The sequence below is a fragment of the Artemia sp. Qi Xiang Cuo genome, chromosome 11 (assembly GCF_049724085.1).
Source record: "Artemia sp. Qi Xiang Cuo chromosome 11, ASM4972408v1, whole genome shotgun sequence".
NCBI lineage: Eukaryota > Metazoa > Arthropoda > Branchiopoda > Anostraca > Artemiidae > Artemia > Artemia sp. Qi Xiang Cuo.
Genome location: NC_142804.1, coordinates 46,624,240 through 46,651,911, shown reverse-complemented (window position 1 = coordinate 46,651,911; position 27,672 = coordinate 46,624,240). Strand labels below are relative to the sequence as shown.

General features: G+C 34.8%; 1 protein-coding gene across 4 annotated transcripts in view; it reads left to right on the top strand.

Moving 5' to 3' along the window:
- LOC148947046 (uncharacterized) overlaps window positions 1–27,672 on the top strand; it is a 132,294-nt gene that overhangs the window by 86,186 nt on the left and 18,436 nt on the right. For all 4 annotated transcript variants that reach the window (XM_089096835.1, XM_089096833.1, XM_089096834.1 and 1 more), the window contains 6 exons: window positions 1,571–1,692; window positions 4,296–4,519; window positions 12,663–15,097; window positions 17,596–17,827; window positions 20,459–20,628; window positions 22,976–23,100. In XM_089096835.1, the coding sequence (XP_088952961.1) occupies window positions 1,571–1,692; window positions 4,296–4,519; window positions 12,663–15,097; window positions 17,596–17,827; window positions 20,459–20,628; window positions 22,976–23,100 (3,308 nt within the window). The remainder of the gene's footprint in view (window positions 1–1,570; window positions 1,693–4,295; window positions 4,520–12,662; window positions 15,098–17,595; window positions 17,828–20,458; window positions 20,629–22,975; window positions 23,101–27,672) is intronic.

Genomic DNA, 27,672 nt, shown 5'->3' with positions numbered 1-27,672 from the left:
TACAACCCCTGCCCTGAGGGCTGTGGGGGGAGGGGTTGTCATCCTTAAAGACCTAATTTCCAAAACTTTTAACTACGTTGAATAAAATGGCTATCTAAAAATTTTGATTGGATGTGTTTTGGGAAAAGGTGGAAGAGAGAGGGGGGTTAGTTGCCCTCAAATCACTTTTGACTATTAAAAATGTACTAATCCTTTGAATTTCAAATCGAATGAGCCCTTTTTCAAGTTTCTACAACAAAGATTTCAATAAAAAAACTTATAGGCCCCCAGGGCCCAACGAAAAACCCGCGACCTGAGGGTTTTGGGTGAGTGTTCTCCTAAATAAAATGTTTTCTCTTTGTAAATCAACTACCCTGATCAAAATGGCTATCTAAAAAATTTTTATTGGGTGTGTGTCGGGGACTGATGCGTGTGGCGGGGGCTAGTTGCCCTCCTATCACTTTCGACGATTAAAAAGGGTACTAACCCTTTGACTTTCCCGTTGAATGAGCTTTTATTGAAGTTTCTACGACATCGCCTTCTTTAAAAGCCTTGTATCTCCCCAGGGCATAACTTAAAACCCTTGCCCTGAGGGATATGGGGGAGTTTCCTCCTCAAAAATATATTTTCTATCTTGAAATCAACAACGCTGAACAATATGGATGTCTCAAAATTTTGATTGGATGTGTTTGGGGGAATGAAGGGCGTGAAGGGGGAGGGGGGGGGGGGGGCTAGTTGCACTCAATATAATTTGGACTCCTTTAAATTGTTATAGGATGTAATACGCGGTAGCCATGAAAACTAACATATGGTGCTAAAATCTTAAAATGATAACTATAAAAAATGGAAGTTTAGCTTTATCATAATAAGCGTGCTTGGGCAAAAGGCCGGCAAAGCTGCCTCTTTATCTAATGTATGTATAAAACCAAGTGCGTTTTTCTGTGTACACTTTTTCTTTGCACTGAAAACAAGGCAAACTAATCAAGCAAGAAATGGGGAAATGCATAATAGCTTGAAAGTATTACGTACGAAAATTAAATAACGCATTATAAGGCCCCAGTTGCCGACCGTAGGCAGCGAAGCGAGTGGAGCAAAGTGAATTCAGGTCATATTTTGAGTACCAAAGGCCCAAACCTGTTAGGTATAAGGCCTGAAGGTTAAGGTCCATCACTGGTGAGGACAAAAGCCTAAGATGCCGTGGGTAGCAGGAGAAGAATGAATGCCTAAGCGATTACAGGGAGTCGACAAATAGCTGAAAGGGGCAGATTTTTTCAGCTTTTTGTTTTTGGCCCAATGCTATATAAAAGTAAAGAACGAGAGGGATAGAATAAATATAAAAAAATTTCTCTTTTCAAATCTTGGAAAACCTCTAAACAATTTTTAATAGAAAGTTAATCATGTTGCAATTTCTTTGAACCGAAATCATGCAAGGATTTACAGATTATATAATCCAAATTTTTCCTCCCCCTGACAACTTTTTAGTAAGAAAGGTACTTCTACTTGTTTCAGCTTCTTCGAACCGGAATCATGCAAGGATTTACAAATTATGCAATCCAAGTTTTTCTGTTATAGTTTGTCTTTTCTTTCCTAGGTCTCTTGGTGTGCTGTTGTATACATTAGTCTATGGAGCGATGCCATTTGACGGCTCCAATTTCAAACGGCTTGTGAAACAGATTTGTCAAGGGGAATATTACGAACCAAAAAAACCTACACGTAAGTATTCTGGGAGAAAACCTCGTGTTAGTTTATTAGTCAATATAACATAAATGCTGAACGTATATAATTATTTTTAAACTTCATTTCACTGAGCTGACTGTTGTAAGGGATAAAAAAAAATATGCAGAGTGATGTTTAGTTATACCAACTATTAGGGCGTAGGGACTGAAGCCGCAAAAGTGTGTTTTTAGATTTCGTTTTTACCCTTTTTTACATCTCTGTTCATTTGTTTGCCAAATTTTTAGAATTTTTCATAAGACACGGGTTTATAGCCACAAAAGTGTGTTTTTGGATTTTGTTTTTATCCCTTTTTATATCTCTATTCATTTGTTTTGCTAAAAAAAAATTCATGATACGAGTTTTAGATGAATATTACAATGAAAATAGTTTTAACCTTCGGCTGCTCTTGAGAGACATTGGTTTGTAACAGAAAAGTTAGTTTTAGAAATACCAAATCATTGTGATCAGAATTTGATTCCCTCTATTTAGGAAGTTATATTCTATAATATAGATTTATATATAAATATATGTATATATATATAGATTTATATATAAATATATATATATATATATATATATATATATATATATATATATATATATATATATTTATATATAATTCTATATATATACATATATTTATATATAAATATATACTATGCGTGTAATGATATTATATATACTATAAAGCTCATGCAATAAAGTTAGACTTTAATCCGTATTATAAATGAACATAACTTAAGTTTCGAAGAAAACAATCTTTTTAAATGAAACTTAAAGCGGACATATTAATACTTAAACGAAGATATGGTATGCTGCATTTGAGTGAAAATTCTTCCCCCGACCATTCTTTTTACAATAGCTTTAAGAAGTGGCTTTTTGGCTTGTCAATATACTGAACATCAAGTGTGTTTATGTGCCTTTGGACTAGTGGGTGCGTGTCAGCTAAACTATTCAAGCAAGAAGAATGGTAATTTTTAAAACTATTTTGGAACTACATGCACTGTTGTAGGCCAAAAAATTTACCTGGAACAAGCTACAGTTTTACTTTACTGTTATTTTCTACAGTTACTAAATATAAGAATGCATCGTATATTGTACATTTATGGAGCGTGAAAGATTGCTCTTTAAATCGTCATTTTGAAAGAAAAAATCTTGCAATCCAATTCATGAATATGTGTTTTAAGCTTCGAAAGTGGCTCCTAGTTGCGTGGATATAAGTGGCTCCTAATAAATAAAACGTTACGTTAAAAATAATTACTGGTTTTGCAACTTTCCTTGGTTCTTTGTCAGATGTATTTTGTTTATTATTTTGAAGCTCAGAATGTAAATTGTCAGAATTATGGGAATTGTTTAAATATTCTTCCTAGTGTGTTTCTAGTTGTGTTACTAATACGTGTGCTTCTAGCCACAAAAGTGTGTTTTTGGATGTTGTTTTTATCCTTTTTATATCTCTGTTCATTTGTTTGCCAATTTCTTTTTTTAATTTTTCATGACGCGAGTTTTAGATGAATATGATGAATATTATAATGAACATTGTTTTAATCCACTGTCCGAGAACTTAGTTTTAGAAATACCAAAGCATCGTGGTAAAAATTTCATTACATTTTATTTTGAAAAACAAATGTACCCTTTTTTGAAGCATCACTTTCAAAACTTTAAGTATATTATATGTATACTATGCATGTAATGCTATTATATATATATACTATAAGGTTTATGCAATAAAGTGAAATTTTAATCCGTATTATAAATGAACATTACTTAAATTTAGGAATTTTTTTTTTTTTTTTAATGGCGGACATTAAAATTCAAAACGAAGAGAAAGTATGCTGTATTTGAAGGAAACTTCCTTCCCCGACCATTCTCTTTAAATTCGTTTTAAGCATTGTCTTTTTGGCTTGTCAGTATATTGAACATCAAGTGTGTTTGTGTGCCTTTGGGCTAGTTGGGCATTCTTCAAGCAAGAAGAATGGTAATTTTGTAAAATGGTTTTGGAACTGTAGGTACTGTTGTAGGTTAAAGAATTTATCTGGAACAAGTTACAATTTTTTTATTTTTTTCTACAGTTCTTAAATATAAGAACACGTCGTAAATTGTACAATTATGGAGTGTGAAAGATTACTGTCTTTTAATCAGATTTTAAATTCTGAAAATATTTGTTTTAAGCTACGAAAGTGGCTCCTAATTGAGGTTCAATAGTTGTAAGGTTCAGATAAGAATTAAGTTTATTAAGAAACCTTCTGAGATTTCTCCCTCTAGACTACAATTTTCCAAATTTTAAAGGGTGCTGTATATTTTAGAGAGAAAATGTAACTTATAAGCTCGAGCTATGTAAAATTATCATTGAAAATAAGAAGAGTAATCAATTAAGGCTATACTTAGGCGCATTAGTCTTTTTAGGAAGGATTTCAAATACACCATGATAGTAACCACTTGGGGAACCTATGCTCAAGATCTTGGATTCTCCTAAGGGGTACAGAACCTAGCAATTCTTCTGCAGGTAAACTCTATATCATTGTGTCTTCTGGGAACACTTGATATTATTACTGTTTCATATTTTTTATGTGTATTATGTTGATATGCACTTCTTTTTTTAGCTTCATCACCACTTATTCGCTTGATGTTGGCGGTAGATGCCCAGAAAAGGGCGAATGTTGAAGATATTTGCAGTCACTGGTGGGTGAATCAAGGCTACCCGGGTTCTTGCTTAGAAGCTGCAGAAGAACTGTCTAATAAGACTCCAGTTCGACTGGACCTTCTTCTTCTGTTAGCTGATCCACCGCAAAGCTCCAGTTGTGTTGATGTCGATGATGAAACTCGGGTGAGTTTTAAGTAGGAGTTGGATCTAGAGATATAAAAATAAAAATAATTAGTTCGAAAGGACCAGTTCCACCACAAAGGTCCAGTTGTGTTGATGATGAAACTCAGGTGAGTTTTAAGTAGGAGTTGGATCTAGAGATATAAAAATAAAAATAATGAGTTCGAATGGACCAGTTCCACCACAAAGGTCCAGTTGTGTTGATGATGAAACTCAGGTGAGTTTTTAGTAGGAGTTGGATCTAGAGATATAAAAATAAAAATAATTAGTTCGAAAGGACCAGTTCCACCACAAAGGTCCAGTTGTGTTGATGATGAAACTCAGGTGAGTTTTAAGTAGGAGTTGGATCTAGAGATATAAAAATAAAAATAATTAGTTCGAATGGACCAGTTCCACCACAAAGGTCCAGTTGTGTTGATGATGAAACTCGGGTGAGTTTTAAGTAGGAGTTGGATCTAGAGATATAAAAATAAAAATAATTAGTTCGAATGGACCAGTTCCACCACAAAGGTCCAGTTGTGTTGATGATGAAACTCAGGTGAGTTTTAAGTAGGAGTTGGATCTAGAGATATAAAAATAAAAATAATTAGTTCGAATGGACCAGTTCCACCACAAAGGTCCAGTTGTGTTGATGATGAAACTCGGGTGAGTTTTAAGTAGGAGTTGGATCTAGAGATATAAAAATAAAAATAATTAGTTCGAATGGACCAGTTCCACCACAAAGGTCCAGTTGTGTTGATGATGAAACTCAGGTGAGTTTTAAGTAGGAGTTGGATCTAGAGATATAAAAATAAAAATAATTAGTTCGAAAGGACCAGTTCCACCACAAAGGTCCAGTTGTGTTGATGATGAAACTCAGGTGAGTTTTAAGTAGGAGTTGGATCTAGAGATATAAAAATAAAAATAATTAGTTCGAAAGGACCAGTTCCACCACAAAGGTCCAGTTGTGTTGATGATGAAACTCAGGTGAGTTTTAAGTAGGAGTTGGATCTAGAGATATAAAAATAAAAATAATTAGTTCGAATGGACCAGTTCCACCACAAAGGTCCAGTTGTGTTGATGATGAAACTCTGGTGAGTTTTAAGTAGGAGTTGGATCTAGAGATATAAAAATAAAAATAATTAGTTCGAATGGACCAGTTCCACCACAAAGGTCCAGTTGTGTTGATGATGAAACTCGGGGGAGTTTTAAGTAGGAGTTGGATCTAGAGATATAAAAATAAAAATAATTACTTACAAGTGTAATCATAGGCAGCGCAATAGTGCTGCCTAAGTAAAGAACGATGTTGGTACAATGTATTTTTTTTTCATATCCTGGCACTTCGTATCGAAGGAGTTGTCGTAGAAATTTCGAAAAGGGCTCATTCGATTGGAAATTAGAGTGGCTAGTGCCCTTTATTATAGTCGAAATTGATTGGAGGGCAACTAGCCCCCCCCCCATCCCGCACGCCCATCATTCCCCAAAACACATCCAATCAAAATTTTGAGATAGCCATTTTGTTAAGCGTAATTGATTTCCAGAGAGAAAATATGTTTTTGAGGAGGAAAATCCCCCACAACCCTCGGGGCAAGGGTTTTAAGTTATGCCCTGAGGGCATATAAGAACGATGTTGGCATAATGTATTATTTATTTTTTACTTTAGAGCAGGGCACTTTGTGTCGAAGAAGTTGTCGTAGAAACTTCGAAAAGAGCTCATTCAATTTGAAATTGGAGTGGCTTGTGCCCTTTTTAATAGTCAAAAGTGATTGGAAGGCAACTAACACCCCTTCCACGCCCACCATTTCCTGAAACACATCCAATCAAAATTTTAAGATAGCCATTTTATTCAGCGTAGTTGATTTCCAGATAGAAATTATGTTTTTGAGGGAGACACTCCCCCACAGCCTTCAGGGCAAGGGTTGTAAGTTATGTCCTGGGGCCATGAAAGGTCTTTATAAAAGGCGTTGTTATAGAAACTTCAAAAAGGGCTCATTCGATTTGAAATTCAAAGGGCTAGTGCCCTTTTTAATAGTCGAAAGGGAGTGGAGGACAACTACCCCCCCCCCCTCTTACGCCCACCTTTTCCCCAAACACATCCAATCAAAATGTTTAGATAGCCATTTTGTTCAACGTAGTTTTAAGTTCTGTAAATTAGGTCTTTGAGGATGACAACCCCGTCACAGCCCTCAGGGCAAAGGTTGTAAGTTATGCCCTGGGGGCATATAATGCTTTTATAGAACGCGTTGTCATAGAAACTTCAAAAAGGGCTCATTCGATTAGAAATTGAAGTGGCTAGTGCCCTTTTTAATGGTCGAAAGTAATTGGAAGGCAACTAATACCCCTTCCACGCCCACCATTTCTCCAAATACATCCAATCAAAATTTTGAGATAGCCATTTTGTTCCACGCACTTTAAAGTTCAGGAAATTATACTTTTGAACTGGGCACTCCCCCCCCCCACAGTCGTCAGGGCAAGGGTTATAAGTTATGGCCTGGGGGCATAGAAGTTTTTATTGAAATTACTTCTATAGAAACTTGAAAAATAGCTCATTGGATTTCAACTTCACACGGCTAGGGCACTTTTTAATAGCCGAATGTAATTGGAAGGCAACTAGCCCCCCCCTCACGCCGACCATTCCCCCAAAAACATCCAATCAAAAGTTTTAGATAGCCATTTTGTTCAACGTTGTTGATTTCCAGATAGAAATTATGTTTTTGAGGAGGACACTCCCCAACAGACCTCAGGGCAAGGGTTGTAAGTTATGCCCTGGGGGCATATAAGGGTTTTATAGACACGTTGTCGTAGAAACTTCAAAAAGGGCTCATTCGATTGGAAATTGAAATAGCTTAAGCCCGTTTTAATGGTCAAAAGGGATTGTAAGGCAAATAACGACCCTTCTATACCAGCCATTTTCCGAAACCCTTCTAATCAAACATTTTAGATAGTCGTTTTGTTCCGCACAGCGTATAGTTCTGGATGTTATAGTTTGAAGCAGGGAATTCCCCCCCACAGTCTTCAGGGCAAGGGTTTTAAGTTATGCCCTGGCGGCATATAAGGTTTTTATTGAAATATTTGTCGTATGAACTTGAAAAAGGGCTCATTCGATTGGAAATTCAAAGGGATAGTGCCCTTTCTAATAGTCGAAAGTGATTTGAGGGTAACTAACCCCCCTCTCATGCCCCCCTTATCCCCAAATACATCCAATATCAAAATCTTTAGATAGCCATTTTATTCAACGTGGTTGAAAGTTTTGGACATTAGGTCTTTAAGGATGACAAGCCATCCGCCCCACAACCCTCAGGGCAAGGGTTGTAAGTTATGCCCTGGGAACAAGTAAGGTTTTTATAGAAAGCGATGTTGTAAAAACATCAAAAAGGGGTCATTCAATTGAAAATTGAAAGGGCTAGTGCCCTTTTAATAGTCGAAAGTGATTGAAGGGCAGCTAATCCCCCTTTTACGCCCAACATTTCCCCAAACACATCCAATCAAAATTTTGAGATATCAATTTTGTTCAACGTAGTTGAAAGTTCTGGAAATTAGGTCTTTTAGGATGATAACCCCCTCAGAGCCCTCAGTGCAAGGGTTGTGCCCTGGGGACATATAAGGTTTATATAGAAAGTTGCTGTAAAAATTTCAAAAAGGGCTCATTTGTTTGGAAATTGAAATTGCCCTTTTTAATAGTCGAAAGTGAGTGGAGAGTAATTGACCCCCCTCTCATGCCCACCTTTTCCCCAAACACATCCAATCAAAATTTTTATATAGCCATTTTTTTCAACGTAGTTGAAATTTTTGGAAATTAGGTCTTAAAGGATGAAAACCCTTCGCCCCCCCCCCCCCCCACAGCTCTCAGGGCAAGGGTTGTAAGTTATTCCCTGGGGGCATATAAGGTTTTTATTGAAAGCGTTGTCGTAGAAACTTTAAAAGGGCGCATTCAATTGGAAGTTGAAAGGGCTAGTGCCTTTTTTAATAGTTGAAAGCGATTGGAGAGTGACTAACGCCCCTCTCACGCCCACCATTTTCCCAAACACATCCAATCAAAATTTTGAGATATTCATTTTGTTCAACTTAGTTGCAAGTTCGTGAAATTATGTCTTTCAGGATGATAACCTCATCAGAGCCTTCAGTGTCAGGGTTGTCAATTATGCCCTGGGGATCTATAAAGTTTATAGAGAAAATTTTTTTAGAAATTTCATAAAGAGCTGTTTTGATTAGATATTAAAATTGCCCTTTTAATAGTCGAAAGTGAGTAAAGGTCAACTATACCCACTCTCATGCCAACCATTTCCCCAAGCCGATTCAATCAAAGTTTATAGATAGCTATTTTGTTCAACATAGTTAAACGTTCTTAAAATTATGTATTTGAGGATGAAAACCCCCTAGAGCCTCCAGGGTAAAGGTTGTAAATTCTTCCCTGGGGGCAAATAAGGTTTTTAGAGATATAATTGTCCTAAAAATTCAAAAGGGGCTTATTCAATTGGAAATTGAGAGGGCTATTCCCTTTTCAATAGTCGAAGGTGATCGGAGGGTAACTAACTCCCCTCTCACGCCCACGATTCCTCCAAACACATCCAATCAAAATTGTCAGATAGCCATTTTGTTTAAAGTAGTAGAAAGTTCTGGAAATTAAGTCTTTGAGAATGACACCCCCGTAGCACTCAGGGCAAGGGTTGTAAGTTATTGAAAGTGTTGTCGTAGAAACTTCAAGAGGGCTCACTTGATTGGAAATTGAAAGGGCTAGTGCCATTTTTAATAGTTGAAAGTGATTGGAGAACGACTACCGCCCCTCTCACGCCCACCATTTCCCCAAACACATCCAATCAAAATTTTGAGATAGCTATTTTCTTTAACGTAGTTGAAAGTTCTGGAAATTAGGTCTTAGAGGATGACAACCACCCTAACAGCTCTTAGGGTAAGGGTTGTAATTTATTTCCTGGGGGCATGTAAGGTGTCGTTTCAAAAAGGGCTCATTCGATTGGAAATAGAAAGGCCTAGTGCCCTTTTTAATAGTCGAAAGTGATTGGAAGGCTTGACATTTTTATAGTAAAGATCGATATGGGTATAATGTATTATTTATTTTGTTGTTGTTGTTGTCTAGACCAGGGTACTTCGTATTGAAGGAGTATTCGTGGGAACTTCAAAAAGGGCTCATTTGGTTAAAAATAGAATGAGCTGATGCCCTTTTTAATAGTCGAAAGTGATTGGAGGGGAACTAATCCCCCTCCCACGGCCACCCTCTCATTTGCCTATTATGTTTAAAAACTAAATATTGCCATAAGATTAAAACAAAATGCACTGTTTTAATGCTAATTCGCAATAAGGGATCTCAGCAGTATCCCAAGAACGACTAAGGATATTATGTTCAGACTTTCGGGGCTACTTCTGCTCTTAAAATTTGACAAAATCAAAATAGCGTAAGTGTATCCAAGCTATCAAAGAAAGTAAACAGATTTTTTGGCGAATGGTATCAAGTTTTCCATTTCAGGTCAACTAGAGGAGGTGTGAAACTAAATTAAACACTACTATTTTTGTCCAGATTTTTAAAAGGATGTATGTTACTAAAAATTACTGAAAATTTTTCTCCAGCATACAAATAGCAGGCCAAACTATAAAGTCTTAAAAAAAAGAAAAGATTTAAAGCATTATTTTCTTTTTCCCTAAAAGACCATGTCAATATGAGACGAACAGAAATTAATTAAACAAACTTTTTCTACAAGATAAGTATTTCAAGGAAAAGTAAAGAACTCCATTAAACAAGAAAGGAGCACAAATAAAATCAAATAATCTACCAAGCGTGAAACTACCACAAATCAGCATCAATAAATAAATGAAACCCAAAACGAACAGAAATTACAATAAATAACCGAGTCAAAGTCAAAACGAGCAGAAATTAACATGAGTTTGGCTCAAAACCCCTATGCCCTCCCAAGGCCAGAAAAAAATTTGCACTTTACTGAGAAAAATACAAATGAATGTGCATTGTCAGTTTAATATACATATACTGATATTTAGTAATCAAAATGTTAGTATTATTTGATTTATTAAAGCTATTAAAGTAAAAACATTTATATTTCATTGATTTTTTGTTTAATGGAGTTCTTTACTTTTCTTTGAAAAACTTATTTTGTGGAAATTTTTTTTTAATTAGTTATACAAAAGCATTGAGAAAAATTAAAAGTCCAGTCTTCTGTACTTTACGTACTAGAAGGCGAGGATATGCTTGATTTCTCGAATAATAGTCAGCAGTTCCGAGTTTATCAACTGAGTAATAGTTTATTTTCTTAGATAAAAAAGATCATGTTGGAAACTCAAACGCATGTTTCTAGCAATATATTTACCACTTAAGTTTAATTCTTAAGATAAAGCAATTAGTTTTTAGATACGAATCTTAAGATAATCTTAATAATCTTAAGATAAGCAATTAATCTCAAAGATTTTGTTGCTTCTTGTTGTACTTCAAGACTGGTGTTCCTGCGACCTCAATTAGCCTCATCGGAGCATTCAGATTATTAGGATGCAGAAACTGATTGACCCTTCAGGTAAATAATTAAAAAAACTTTTTCCACAAAATAAGTGTTTCAAAGAAAAGTAGAGAACTCCATTAAACCAAAAATTAGCAAAAATGGAATCAAATAATCTACCAAGCGTAGAACTAGCACAAATCAGATCAATAAATAAATGAAACCCAAAAACCAACAGAAATTACAATAAATATCCAAGTCAAACTCAAAACGAGCAGAAATTAACATGAGTTGGGCTCACAACCCCTACGTCTTCTTAAGGAAAGAACATAATTTGCACTTATATAACCACCTATATGACCCAATGGCATAACTTACAAACCTCACTCCAGGGCTCTAGGGGCTCTAGTGTCAACCCTGAAGGCATTGTTGTATGTTCTTTAACTATTTTGAACAAAGTGGCGATCTCACAATTTCAATCAGATGTGTTTGGTCAAAAGAGAAGTAGTTGAGGGGTAGGGGCTAGTTGCTCTCCATCATTTTCGACTTTTAAAAGGGAACTAAAAAGTTCCCTTAACAAAATAATAATTAACAAAGAAAATGTTCCAATTTTAAACTAAACTATCCTTCTCTAAAGCTTATACAACCATCCCTTCCATAAAAACCTTAAATACCCCCTTGGCATAATACAACCCTTGCCCCCAGGCTCTAGGTTCTTTTTTCAACCCCAAAAGCCTTGTTATATGATCTTTGGACTATTTTGAAAAAAATGGCTATCTTAAAATTTCTATTGGGTGCATTTCGAGAAAACACGACGTTTGTGGGGAGGGGGGTGGTAGCTGCCCTCCATTATCTTTGACTCTTAAAAAAGGTACTATAACTTCTGATTACCAATCCAATAAGTCCCCTTCGATTAAAAATTAAGTTACATTTACAAATTAAGTTACATATTTGGAAACCATAAAGGTTTGTTTTTACTAACTAGTTTGCTAGTTTTTTGAAGAAAATCTGCGCAAAGACTACAGATTCTGGAAAATAATTTTAATTAAAAGGCGAAAAAACTGCATTTAAAAGATCTTATTTTCTCACATTGTGAATTTAGTAACCAGCAAAATTATAACTATCCAATTAATCGTAAATTTATTATATTAGATCACTTTTGTCAGGTATTTGGATATTTATAGCGTTTAATACAAATTACATCTTTAACGCCATTGAAACTCCGAGAAGTCTCAACGTGGATTGTCTTTGCTTCTTTTTTTTTTACTATGAGAAATTTAAAATCCAGTCCCATGGCTTAATTTACTACCCCTCTCTTAATTGTTGTCTCTGAAGGATTGACAAACATACATATGGAAAAACTAAATTTGTAAATGAAACAACCCCTACCCTGAATGTTTTTCGTATTTCGGTATCACTAACATATTTTAAAAAAATGTAGTATATTTCATTGTTAATTTGCAAGCAATTTTCAATGAGTATACTTTCATAGCACGCAAGAAAATCATGTTAACATAACTTAATTAAACACTGTCTAAGTTCAGTTTTCTTTCAAAATTTCGTCTTCATGGCACCTTTATTGACTATTAAACAATTAAAAATTCTTTGTTCAATGAGCTCACTAAACTTGGATCGGAACGAAAGGTATTATATGTATATATATAGCCTCAAAACCGTTATATAAGTTTTTAACACCGTTTTTATTTTAGCCTCAAACCTCGGAGAACACTGTGGAAACTGAGCCAACTAAACCCTCAAGAAAAATTAGTCACAGCAATTCAGCGTCAAATTTCACCACAAAACCCGTTGATGATCCAATGGAAGGCCCGAGCGAACGAAAACCGAAGAAGAGGACGAAGTCAGAGAAACGAAAAAGGGAAACTCATGTAGAAGAAAGTGCTGAAATGTCAGCCTCAGAACAATCACCAAAAAGACCAGCTCCTGACGAAATCGATACTTCTACACCTCTTAATAAATCTAGTCCAGTAATAGACCAAATAGTACCTGATGAATTCACCAATAAAGAGGAACTGAAATTGAAAGGAGATTTTCAGACTGTTGAAGATAAAATTGTAAGTGAAATTGTTAGACAGTGTGATACGATTAGTGAAAAAAGTGAAGCATCGACCCCACAATTACTGGAACCTCCAAAGGTCGATATCGATAACGAGTCTGTTCCTAAGTCTTTAACTTTCGTTAAACCTCAAGAATTAGATAGTCCCAACCAAGATTCTGGCTTTCAATCTATTGAGCCAATGCAACGAGAGCCATCTATGCCAAAAAGTGCAACATTTACTGTAAAAAAAGATGATGTATCTGACATGCCAAAAGAAGATGAAATACCAAAAGTTGATGATACGAAAAATATTAATTTCGACAGCAATCGTTTATCTATTGGGTCTGCCATAAGTGAAGCTTTATCTGATACGTCACGTTCGGAAATAATGTCAGGTGCCACAAGTCCGGGGACACTGTCCCCAACTCGAAATGCTGAAAAACGCCAATCTCGGATCCTCAAACAAGCTGAGCTGTTTAATAGACTGAGTGAAAGCCAAGGAGATATTAAAACTATGACTTTAGAAAGACCCAAAAAAGTCACCTCGTTTGGTTTTCGTGTGGGTGATATGAAAAGTAAATTTGAAGCAAAAGCAAATGAGCCGAAAAAAATTTCAGTTGCCAGTGCCTTTAAGGTGTCAGATGCGAAGAAAGCTTTTGAAATTGCAGCTGCTGTGAGCAGTAGTCAAAGTACTCTTGCAAAAGTCAGCGCTTTCCCAAAGCGAACTATTATACAAGCTCCAGATGCGACACCCTTGACTTTGCAAAAATTCCCCTTGAAATCTCCGACTCAGGCTGTTGCAAATAAGCCAACCATTGTACAGAAAACCGCTGCTGATACTAGTAAAAGTTCTGTTGACATCCGAACTAAAACAGTGCAACCTGACTTTGAAAGTTACCAAAAAACTGAAATTACTCAAAATAAAAGCAGTTTACTCACAAAAGAAGACAAAGATAGTGTTAACAGTAAAGAAACTGGTAGTGAAAATGTCACAGTGAAACAAGACGTTAAGATGGGAGCAAAAGACGAGAGCAGAGATAGGAAAGTTGAGACTACCGTCTCAAACAATTCGAGTGCTTTTAAGAAGACTCAAGGTGTTGAAAAGCAGGATGAGAAAAATAAGGTTGATGCAGTGCCTGCATCCATAGCTAAGAAGTTTGTTAGTAAAGAGACGACTCCTGCTTCAGAAGAAGAGGAGAGTAGCGTAGTTGTTGGGGGCCTGGGAATTTCAATTGGAAGGGTAACAGATGCCAATAAAGTGGGCATAAAAACTGAAGAGCAATCAATTAAAATAGTTCGACCAAAAGACAAGGATGATTCTCTGCGTCCTGAGAATGTAAGACAGCAGCTTGATAATAAAAATGTGCCTAGTGAAGAACCAGGGTTTGTGCCTGCTATTACCCCTAAGACTGTCTCCGTTAAAGAAGAAGCTAAAGTAAAGAAAGTGAAACCTCCCCCACTTGACATTAAAGCTGCGCAGCAAGTTGAAACAAAGGTACTAATCGACAGTGGCGAAAAGGAATTAAAAGAGGGCATAGTGCTATTAAGTGGTAGTCCTGCTTTTGTAAATCAGAAAGGAAGGGGTCCTGTCAAATCACCGGAAAAGGGAAAGACCACTGAGATCAAAGTGCAAATTGCCTCTCCCACAAGTACAGCTCCAACCAAATCTGCGGTGCCAAAAACTATTGAACGAATTGAATGTCCTACTAGGGCATCAAGTGAACGAATAGCAAGTCCCCCGAGGGTTTCGTCTATTCCAGTAAAACGTGAACACATAATACCTATAGTGGTAGAAGGCAGAGATCTTAGTTACTTAAGGGAAGCATCTGTAGCATCAGAAGGATTAAGCCCAATTTCAGAAGTTGGTCAGAAGAATGAAAATAGGGATGTATTTTCGGAAGCCTCAGTCAGCAGTCCTTTGTCAGATAGGGAAATGAGTGTACCCAGAGGTGACCCTATTCGAAAATCACCGAGAGAATTTATTATCCCAATTTCGGTTGAAGGAGGGGGCGTGGTTACACCAAAACCAGAAGAACATGCGCATTCGACTGGCACATTTGGAAGAAGAAAAAACCGTCAATCGCCACAGTAAGTTTTCTCTAATTTTAATAAAAACTTTAAAGGTACAAAATATAAATATAGAAATAAAGCTTGAAAACAGAGACGGCAATTTTTTGGATAAGACAATGATATTTAAAACTAATCTAGATTGGATTGCGAAACTTAAGTCTAAAGTTTCAAGACTGCTTCTAGGACTAAAAAAAAAAAAAAAAAAAAAAATCGTTTGGCAAAGAAGGAGGGGTCTGGCCCTAAGAATACTGAACTTTTATAGTTCCTGCCTAGACAACATTGTGTAGCATCAAAGACTTTCCGGTTTTTGTATTGGTTTTAGCCGTCGCACAAGTATCAAACTATTGGCAACAAAGTTTGCACTTAATGAAGAAACTCGGAATAGTCTAATAGACATTCAAAATGACTCTCTAAATGAAAAGGGCTCTAACGCTAAGGAAAATGAATTCTACAGTTCCAGTACTTGAAGAATTTTGTCACTGTTGTAACTCTCTAGTGACTTACACCACTTCTTATCTCTTGAGTTCAACACAAACATGGAAAGTCCTTGGTGCTGCATTTGGTACTTGTTAATTAAACGAAACACACCCAATAATTGAAGGTTAATCCTAATGAAATATAACCTTCATATAACCTTTAGTTTATATAATAATATAATTTGGACTATATATTCGCACATTACGAGGAGGGATAAAGTATTTGGACAGCGCCCCTAACCTAACCGCCACCCCGTAATGAGCAAATATATAGCTCATATTTTACAAGTCGAATGCATTCTGTCACCCGTCATTTGTTTTTTGGCTATGAAACCGGTTTTCTCAAATTTTAAATTTAGCAAACTTCTCGACTGTGTTTCGTTTAATTAACAAGTACCCTGAATTTTTTTAGAATAGCCATGACTGTGTCATTCACTGTACTTGGTGTATTCCTCCTTCCCTGAGACATTTTGTTAACTGGGTTTTTCTGAATTGTGTTGGTTATGTTGAAAAGGACCCTAGATATGTTCCCAAAATCTAGATTTAGGTTTAAATAACATTTTCACTGTTTGAATGAATGATGTCTCGTTTGTTTGTTCTTTTACTTTCGTTTCTGTATTTATTTTAACAAGTGATTTAAAGTTGTTAAAATGCTGTTGAACCAAAGAATGTATAATATTTCCTTTTACTGTAAAAAAAAAAATTGCATGTAATTCGCCGACTTTGCTGAACTTTAGGAGATTAAAAAAAAAATGAGAGAAAATTTATTTTGTTTGCTTTTACTGCTTTGTTAGAAAAACAACTACCTGCGATTGTACTGTCACAATCCTCCAGATAATTAGATTCTGTTTTAGCGAACAGGTAAGTCACTCCTAAAAATATGATGGATAATTTTGACGGTGATGTTAATATATTTTAATTAGAAAATACAAGATAACCCGATAATTAAAATATTAATAAAGTTGGTTATATCTAATCATAATCACGGACCCAATATCGCATGCCTTAAACATTTAAAATTGTACCTGAAAACCCTTACACTTACGTATCTCCAGGTTATTCATAATTTGTGGTTAAATTTCCACAATAGTTGTTAAACCACTAAGTTTAGTGGGCTCTACTGCAGTACTAAAATGAAAACAAATGTTTTTTTTTATCTATTGAGCCCATTGTAAAATTAATTACAATTTTTCCAACTGAAAGTAAGAAGTTAGATTACAACTGAAATGGACTAAAAGTATTCCGTATTTGAGGGCGGCTGCCCCCTCCTCAACTCCTTGATCGTCATGCTAAAGTTTTCAGTGCTTTAAACAGCTTCTTATTCCTGTTCAACGGTCCTTGTGATTCAGTAGTTGTTCTTAAAGTATTTTTAACAAAGATTCGAGCTTTAGCGAAAGAGCGTGGTGTTGAGGAGCCCCCCTCTCCTCATACACGAATAGTTTCTGTTTGTTTTAAGTTTTAATGTTGATCCTTACTTTCAGCTGAAAAAGCTGTTTGTTTTTTATATGTTAAATTTATGATCGTTTTTTAAATGATGCCCAGGACTAACCAAGATATGATGTAGGGCACCTGCCCCACAAAGCCCTGATTTTTTGCTTTTAAACTGTATATAAATAATTTTAACCTGACAATTTGATAATTGGAAATGAATGAAATGATAATTTGATAATTTGAATCCTGAAGATTTTGAATTCCAAGTGAAACGTAAACTAATATAAATCTACACAAATAACCAGGGAATGTTTTTCAAAACTTTTAAATAAAGCATTTTATGCATTATGTAGCCAAAAAAGCCAGGAAAGTTTGCTTAGTAATGCTGTGGCAGCCCTTCTGTTTTTCTTTTCTTTTCACTCTTATTCTGAATGTGAGCTGAAATATTAACAGTAATATTTGGTGTCTGGAGCACCCGAACAAAATAATTGTCATGTTATCACGGCCTTACTATTAATCGTGTAGAGACTGTTTTAGATTTTCGGAACATTTAGTGGAAAATTTACTTTTGCCTTGAATACTTTTTTCAGTGTTTAATTAATGTTTCAGAACTGGAGATGGCAGCCGAGACGGTCCATTTAATACACTCAAGAGGTTATCTTCTTTTGGCAAAGGGTATTTTGATGAGAAAGAAGACGAATTTTTGTCCTTTGCAAATCGTATGGCTAGTAGACGAATAGGGCGTCATTTGGATCATAGCGATAGTTCAGGAGAAGAAAGCGATGATGACACCTTTCAAATTCTGACTGCAGAATCTCTATTCTCGAATTTGCTTTCTAGGGTAAGTTATAATAAAATATGTCTAGCGCAAAAACAAAAACTGTCTATTGAATTCAACAACATCTTATAGCAGAAGGAAACCTTTGTCGAAAATGTGTAACCACGAAAAGTACACTACGGTACATTTCCTTCCTTAGTTTCTAAGAACTTTATTCTCTTTTTTTTCATTGCAGTGAAAATTCAACTTAGGTCTATGAATGTTTTAAACTTACTGAATACAGCAATCGTAAGAGAAGAACGAAAGTGCTAAATATTGCTATTAAAAACTTGTCGCAGTTTCAAGTTCTCTGGGGCTGACACAGTTGCAAAAACTATCCCGACCGTTAAAAGTTATTTTTTGCCAACCTCCAAGGAATACCCGAAGATGTTTTATCTGACACTAGCCTTATTTAGGGCGTTCAGCCTCTTTGTTGGTTATCTAGTATAACTATTCAAATGATGTGGTCTTTGTCTATCTTGAGGATATGCTCGAGGGACCTAAACTGCTTTTTCTAGAGCACGCACTCAGTGGGGTCGAACTTCATTGTTTATAAAGAGTTGCGTTCTGTACTTTTACCGGAAAGATATCTAGTGTGTGTTCATTTTTCATTTGGCTTCTGCACTGTGTTTAATGGCAATATTGTTACCTCGGTTACGCTGAGTTTTAACGTCGAATACGTGAAGTCCGACCCCTCCATCCTCTATGCAGATAAGCATATATATGGGATACTCTATTGTGCACTAAATTTTTCTGCGTCATAAGAGAAGTGGCTATCCCCTCTACATCAATATTCTTTTAAATGAGATGAGGACAAAATCTTCCTCCCTCCTTATTCATCTGAAAACCCTCTCATGAAAAATTATAAAATTGTATCCTCATCATGCACTTTGTAAACTTTTAGGCCTCTCCCGATATTGATGCACGATGATCCCTAGTAAAAGAAACTAAAAACAAAACAACGAACACGCATCTGTGATATCCCGTCTCGAGAAAAATGAAAAATTGTACAGTTTGTAGAAGGGAATTGGAAACCTCAGATGTAGAGTTCTCAGACATGTTGTATTTAGATGTTTAATATTCACCAAATCCTCCCTTTTTCAGCATTGTTCTCCCGTTTTCAAAAATTATACAAATTTCCTTATTCAAATAAATTTTGATCGGTAAATTTAATAAAATTAGATTTTTCTCGTCAGATTGTTTTCATGCATATAATCATTCTGGTAAAATTCTGTTTTTTAGAGTGTTGGTTCCTATTGACAAGAGTCACCCTTTAGTTATCGTTTTTTACCATGAACGTTCACGGCCCAGTTTTGAGTCATTGTGTTCTGATTTAAGTGTTTAAGTGTTCATATTTTGATTTTAAGTCAGGTTAAGTTGGCTGTTTTATTCTTAAGTTCTTCCTACCGCATTTTATCTGACCGCCATTAAGAAGAAATTGGATCATATATTCCCTCCCTTCGGTTGAAATGTGTATTTTCAAGACATCCTATCTAATCTTTGACGTTACTGAAGGTAATCAGAATCTCGCTTGCTTTCTTGTCTTGCTCAAGAGTCACTAAAAACGAGTAGATATTCTTGGACATCCACCACAAGGCTAATATGGGAGTAAAGTTCATATTTGATGCAAATGGATGTTATATTTAGATTGAGGATGCAATTCTAGGTATATATTTGCACATTAGGGGGGTAGGGTTATATAATCTGTGAATATATAGGTTCTAAGATATTCATGAATTTCTTAGAAAAACTGGAAAAACAAGAAAAGAAGTGAAGATAAAGGCTCTCCCCCAGTAAAATATGTTAAATAGGATTATTCTGCATATTATGAAGTGAGAATTGTTTTCTTAACATGTTTCCTTATGTCCAGCTGGACTCCTAGGCATAAAATACTGGTTGGTCAGTAGGCTAATTCAAAGATTTGTATATATATACACTGTCAAATTAGCCATCTGGTGGTATCCCGATATTCATCAAAGAAATTATTAGGTGATTCCATATAAACTTTTCTCGGGCTACTGCACTTGTTGAAAAATTGGCACTGCTGTAAGAACTGGGGTTCACAATTTAGTGAATCAGATCAATATATAGTGAAATAATTCAATCGTTTATGTGGCAACGGTGATATCAAGCACGTGTTTGGGTTGCAAAAACGAGTTTAAAAATTTTTCGACAGCTGATTTTGAAGAAAAAAAGGATAGCAAAACCTTTTATTTACCAATAGATTTTTAATACTTCTAAATTTTTTCTCTTAATGAAAATTATATAATTAATTAAAATATAAAAGAGTCGCGAGATATGTACTTTGACGTAGACGGCAAAGCAAAGTTATTAACTTTCTCTGGTTATATCTTACAAACATCCAGTGGCGTCAATTGGAAGGAGAGAAGGGGGCAACCTAGAGTTTTTACCCCCGTAGATTTTGAAAAATATCTACTTTGGTTGTTTTTATTGGAAAATGCTTTCTTTGGTATTCCCATGTACGAATCAGAAAAAAGGCAAATTTGTCCCCCTCCCCCTAGTTTTGAATAGTTGTACATTTTGTAGTTGTAGTAATGGAAATTTGTCTTTTGAAAACTTTTTTTTTGTTGCTACGAACAAATTGCTACTAGATTTTTATTGTTATTACGCCTTTTTAATACCTTGCTTTTACAGGTAAGAAATATTAGTAGACGTACCCATAGGGATGACCCTTTCGCCTCTTTCCGGCAGTCGTCTAGAATTGAGTCAAATAGAGGGCATGACAGTGGGTCTCAGCGCGTTAGCAGTGAAACGCCATCTAGAGTTTCTCAACGTCCTTCTTCTGTCATTGACAATGTCATCCGGTAACTGTTTTTCTCAATTATTAGTGGGGCTTAAACATTAAACTGAACAAAGTCGAATAATAGCCGATAAAAACCCTTATAATGTACTATGAATTTAAGGCCATCTAACAAGCCTGTGGGTTTAGCTCAAACATTGCAATTGTGTATTTTAGTTAAAACTATGCGTATTACAGACTTAGGAAGTTTTTTGGGAAAAAAAATGTATTTGCTTAAATATTAAGCCCTGCATATACAAGGGCAAGGTATTGAATATCCCATCCTTCCCTTCAAAAAAAAAAAAAAAAAAAAAAAAAAAAAAAAAAAAAAATGGGTATAATCGTAAATTTATGTTTAATTGCACCTTCAACGAAATAGTTGGACAGTTGATCTCTTCGCCTCAACTCGGCTTCAATTAAGTGATATGGCAAATCAAATGGCTGAATTGTGAGGGTTTATGCGAACATTTTTAAATCATTACACAACATTTTTGCATTTAATTTTTATATTTTGTCCTTAACTTCTGTGTCGTGTAGAATTCTGTGTAAGGCAAAGACCTTAGAATTCTATAGACCCCAAATTCCAGTATCTTAAGACATCTTCAGCTGCCTTTTCATGATGGGCAGAATTTCTTATTTATAGACCTTGGAAGAGAGAAGAATAGAACGATAACGAAGAATAAAATAATAATGAAGAATAGGACAATATAGAAGAAAATGGCAATAAAAAAAATATTGGGTTTTCAATGTAATTTTATCCACAGTTGGATAGAATATTCGGTCAATGTCTTTTGGGCTCATATAATACATAAAATAATATCTCAGAAAAAATCTTGTGGACTATTTAAAAGGGGTATAATATCATGGTCACTCTAAAGATGTGTTTTTTTTAAGCTTTGTAATTTTGTCAAATTGATAAGGGTTGTACCAATGTACACCGCAAAACAACTATCTTAGTCTGGAGCTTTTGAGTGAAGTTCGAGTAATAAAAAGCATGCACAGGCATTGGCTATAGATTACTTGGTTCTTAGGTGAATTTTATGTGGTAGCAGTCTTAACAGTAGAACTCTATTCGGAACATGAAAAGAGTTGAATCCCCGGGATCATGCATTTGATTTACCATTTTAAGAAAAAATTTTATAACTTTCTTGGGATCCCTTGAAATTAATGTAGTGACCAAGGATTCTTTACAAAAAAAAGAACTCAATGAAAATTCTTTGACTTTTAGGGGGTGTTTCCCCCCTTTTTCGAAAATCAGGCAAATTTTCTCAAGCTCGTTGCTTTTTATGGATAGCACTAGACGTAATGAATCTTATATATTTGGAATCAGCATAATAAACCGATTCTTTTTATATATGTATTGATATCAAAACTCAATTTTTTAGAGGCTCGGTTACAATTGAGTCACGTGGCTCCTTACATACAGTTTGTTACCACGAACTGTTTGAAAAGAAGTCAATAAATGAGGTTTTTTCGTTCCTTTTAAAAAGTGAGGGGAGATTAACGGTTGGTTCAGTTTTTTCATGCAAGTGCTTATTTTAAATGTTCTCAAGTAATAGTATCTACAGTATCGTAACTCTAGGGTAGATTCGACAAGAGTGTTTCAAATATTGATTTACATGAGTTGTTATAGCAATTAAACAAATTCAATATGCTACACCATGTTTTATTGATGAAGAATCATAAATTGCTAAAGATCGTTCTTTTTGGCCATCGATCTGGGATAAGGTAAAAATACGGTTCTGGACTTTGCAGTCTTACCGGCTGTGTTGGTCTCCGTTTTATGGCCTTTCAGCTAGGAAGCGCAATGGGCATGCACCTGAGGTCAATTGAAAATAATTTTCGATATGGAAGTAATTCAGTGGTAGATTCGAAACTGCTCTGAACTTCACTTTCCGATAGTACTTAATTGAAGCAAAAAAAATCTTTGATATTAATATACACATACGGAAAGATTGTCAAATGATACCGCATAATTGTAGAGGGCTTGACGTGATTGAAGAAAGACGGCTATATATTGCGCTCTTGACTATTAGGAATCACGAGATAGAATTCTTTTCCCCATTAATTTTATTATGATTTTCTGATCCTTATCACTGTGCATAGTTTTTAATTTCATTTCCTAAATTGATACCAGTTATGGTAAAAAAAATCGTTAAATGCGAGAGCAAATTCAGCTGGTAAGAGTAGTAGGTTCTCCCAGGGAGTAAAAAAAAAAAAAAAAAAAAAGCCCAAAAAAGAAACCTTAGAGAACCTTTGCTGAGAAGAAAAATTGTATGAAGGCCCATGCTGCCTATCGACTGGTGTAAATCGTTGCATATATGGCATAGTTTTAACTCCGCAAAATGTCACAAAAGATTTATGATTTTCAGGCGGTCAACAGACTCGGATACTTCTATGCTTGGCCGTTCTTCTGTACATGAAGATGACATGCCTTGGCGTCGCCGGCAATCAAGTAGAGAGCCATCTATCAGCTCTGTCCAATCGGAAAATCGTGGTGAGGAACTTTTTTTTCATTTATTTTATTTAGTATATTCAGCAGCTATTACGTGATTGGATAATCAGGCTTGTTGAAACTTTGTTATGTAAAAATTAAGTAAATATGCTCTAGCACATAGTAGAGTTCTCCTCTGATTATCATTTATAATGTTGTAATATATTCCTGGTGTTTTTTTTTTTTTGTTACGTTAATTTTTGGTAACAAACTTCCTTAAACAAAAATGAGGCTAGTTGAGGAATTCTTCTTAATCTACTAAATATACCGGTGAAGCGTTTATGTTTTTTCCCCATATACCCGTAATCCTCCTTTCTAAGCACCTTTGGTAACTTTTTGCCAGAAATAAAGTCACAACTTCCAAATTGCTCTCCCTTTTTAGTATCTTTTTTGTAATTTTCAGAATCGCAAGCTCTAAATAAACATGATTAAAAGGGAGGATTGTCGTGTATTTTTATTGAAAAGTTTCTCCATTCCAATCCTCCTTTCTAAGTATCTTTGGTAACTTTCCGCTAAAAATTAAAGTGACAAGCTCCAAATGACTGACTTTTAGGCATCTTTGGTAATTTTTCGGTAAAAAAAAAATCGCAAGCAGTAAATGAACAGGATTAAAAGGAAGGATCGGAGTGTATTTTTATTGAACAGATAAAACAATGTCTTTTCCGTTAATGTCCTAAAGCTTCCCCCGCCACCCCACCCCCCACACACACACACGAAAAAAAAATCTCTTTCAACCACTATTTCGTCTGCACTCAAATAGGCTAATGGATTCTTTTCTGGACAGTTAAATTTTAGTGCATACATTTCCTAAAATGGCTCTTGGTATATTCTGCATGCAACATTGTGTTGGTATCGTTTGACTATTTAAAGGTGAACCTAGTTGGTTGATTTTTGCTCCAGGTTCCGTCATAAGGTCAGTAGTAGGGATAGTAATGGTTGCTTCACACTAAGCTGTAGAACTTTCCACCCTATCATAATTTAATGTTTTATGTTACGTTATGCAGTCTTAGAGAGCAAATTTTGTCCGTAATGCATGTTGTACCAAGTAAACTCAGATCAAGTAGTTTATGTCCTTATGTGGTAATTTTTTATGTTATCATGTACTTATATGCTTATTATTATTTGTTATGTATATATTGTGCACTTATGCGTAATTTCTGTAGTTTATGTTTGCCAAGTAGTTTATGTACGTTATATAGAAGTCAATAGAACAGCAACAAAAAGAAATTTCTGGAAAAGCAATTAATAAATTTAAAAAATAAATTGATTTACTTTTCCTAGTAAGTCTTCCACATTTGATCAGAGCTTGAATCTCTATCTCCCTTCCATACTTTTTGAATAATTTGCTTATGAAGATGATGATGATTTTCAACGGTGAGTGTGATGGATTTTTACGTTAGCCTAGTGTAAAAGGACTTGCTTAAGCATAAAAGGTTATGCTTAAACGTAGCGTAATTCGCTAGTTGGAACGCTCCACCGTAGTAAAAATCAGGTCGATTCCCGTTTTACCTTTTGATTTTACGTTTGTTTTTACCTACAAGATAAAGGTTTATAACTCAAAATTATGTCTAGAATTTTTACACAAGGTATACAAAAGGCCCGAGAAAACTGTTTTTTAACCCTTTTTAAGTATAAATCGTTTTATATTCCAATCATAAATCATACTAGACGTTTTATAATCATGTATAAACTTTACGAACATTTACATTAAACTTTACATTAACTCCGACTAGGAACCCTTCAGTTTCTATGTTTATTACCCGTTTTTAGTTTTAATATTTCCGTATCTAATAATATGATGAATAATAATTTTAATTTACGTTCTGTATTGCAATTCAACTGAAATGAAAAAGAAGTCTTAATTAATTTTAACGACTTGACTATGCGAATAAGAAGACTATAACCATTGGGATTGAAGTACATTTAGTCAGGTTGATATTGATCAATTGCCATTTTCGGCTAAAATAGCTAAAATAATTGCTAAATAATGAGCCAAATTACATCATAAGACTCGTCCTGTAAATTTTGTAGAGGCATTTTTGAAATCTCCCGTTGAAGATTTTCTATTCTACAGGGCATGAATTGAAATATCATCTTCTTCCATTTAAGTTTTACGTGTTTTTTTTCGCGCGAAATTAATCTATTTTATTAGATTAATTAAAGTAATTTGGCTATAAAAGAAAATTGTGACAGCCGGCAACTAAATAGCTGTAGCAAACGAATAGTGTTCTTGTGTGAAAATCTGTGTGACCTTCGAGTTTGTCGGGACTCGATTAACATCGATTTTCAAGCGTGAAGATCTTTATTAGGGACTTTGGTATAGCCTCGAGTTTTTCTTATTTTATTGTTTTTTATTGTTGTTTTTACTCTTTATAATTAATTATGAAGCTGGGAGTCCACTGCAGGTTGGTTAATATTTTGATTAAAAATATGCATAAGTGAAGACATTATGTGTATATAGGTGACCAGAAAACTCTTAGATTACTAGTGACTTGCCTTTTCATATTTTTGTCTTGTACGGTTTTTAAACAACATCTTTATGTATTGGATTACAAAAAACCTTTGTATTGAGGTTTGTACGGCATGATTGAGTTGGCTTGCGCCTCATTGTAGGTATTTAGTTAGCATTCTCATTTTCTTAGTATGTGCTTTTACTCTTTTCGTCTCCGAATTTATTCGTTTTGTAAAGATAAAAAATGGCATTGATGAAATTTTGCTGCTTTATCATAACTGTAGATATAACTGACCTTTGGAACCCACCCACAAGAGTTTGGGATTTCCTGACACACTAGGCTATCTAATTCTACCACCTCTAGCTATAGAAATGACCACACATAGCATGGTAAGTTGGCCTGTATTTTTGGTAAGGTTCTGCTGTAGCATCCACTCTTATGCACATGGCTGATACAATTACAATCAATCTATCCGCGTGTTCTACACTCAGTGTATACCCCCTGTTTCTTTGATTGCCATTACTGGTCCTTACAATAACGTAGGGATTCAAGGTCATATCTGAGCTCTATTTCTATGCAAAATCGTGTAAATGGAATAGTGTAAAGATTTTGAGTTCCGAACAGTTAAAAAAAATGTAAAATTTGCATATGAGAAAAAAGCTAAATGATTGGATGAACTTTCAATCTAACTGATTTATCAAATCTTTACCCAGGATTCTTATTTTTTCGTCCTTTTTTTCATTCCTTTACAAGTGGAACCTATAGAAAAAAGAAAAAAAATTAATCCATTTTGGCTCTTTTTAGAACTAGGTCTTCACTATCCGGGCCTGTGTTCATTGTTACCTAAAATAAGAGTACAAATTTCCTAATTTAGGGACCCAAAGATATCTAAAGTGGGAATATCAGTTTGTTAATTCCGTCACCTTTGGAAGTCCAGTAAATGCAAAATAGAGGACATGACGGTATCTCCCTGAACATATTATTATTATTATTTATTTTTAACCCACACTATACAGAGGTACAATACGTGGAGTATCAAGAGGAAAAACACAAAAAATGCGACACAAGACAATATATAAATCAAAAATCACCAAATTACAGTGTAACACATAATAATTTAAAAGAAACGAGAGCAAAAAAAAAACGTGAAAGAAGGGGGAAAAGAGGAAAAGAGAAAAAAAAACAAAAAAACTGACAACTTACAGAATCTAATAAGCAGGCATTAATATTATCATTATTGGATTTTTACTCACTCTTTACAGATCTAAATTGTAGAATGACCAAACAGAGAAAAACAACTAAACAAATAAAAGAAAAATAACTTACGACTGAAAAAACCTGATAAGGTGATGGTGCGGAGAAAAACGGATAAAAGCAGTATTTGAAAGTTTTCTGTGTAGTGCTTCCAGTTTTTCAGTAATATTAGGAACAAGAAATTTATTAATAATTACCCGGTTTTTGGTCCAAGGTGGAAGAAACAACAAAAATTTATAAAATCTAAAATAATTAATCCGGATTCTTTTTAACTCAGTTTTCTTCAGAAGGAGAAAAATTCCAGAAGCAAAAAGAATTGAATGGTCACAAAAACACCCTGTTGTTCTTGAAAACTACATCAGCTAAATAATTTTATTTTTAATATTAAATTTCAATGTTTTTTTTTAAATTGAATTGAAATTACATTTAATTGAACTTAATATTAGTTTCAATATTTTTTTTTAATGTTCAAAATTAATATTTATATTTTCGATATTAATTTTAATAGTTATATTTTAACATATTTTTAATAATAAATAATTAATATTCTAAAACTATATCAGAAAAATATTTTATCGGCTCTAACAAATTTTTAAATTGTTTCCAAGAAACAAGGACTCAGTGGCGCCTATTCACAAAAATGTTGAAGGGGAAAGAATATTTTTACAAAGACAAAAAAATGTTTTTTTTTCAAAATTTAGGTGGGTAATAGCCCCTCCCTCCCGCTCCCCTAAATTGGGGCTCATTCAAAGATTCTGGGAACATTTCATCAACCTCAGTTATGACAACCATGGACACTTTATAGCGTTGATTAAAAAAGAAATCCGAAAAAGAAGTGTTTCAAAGAAAAGTAAAAAGCCATATTATA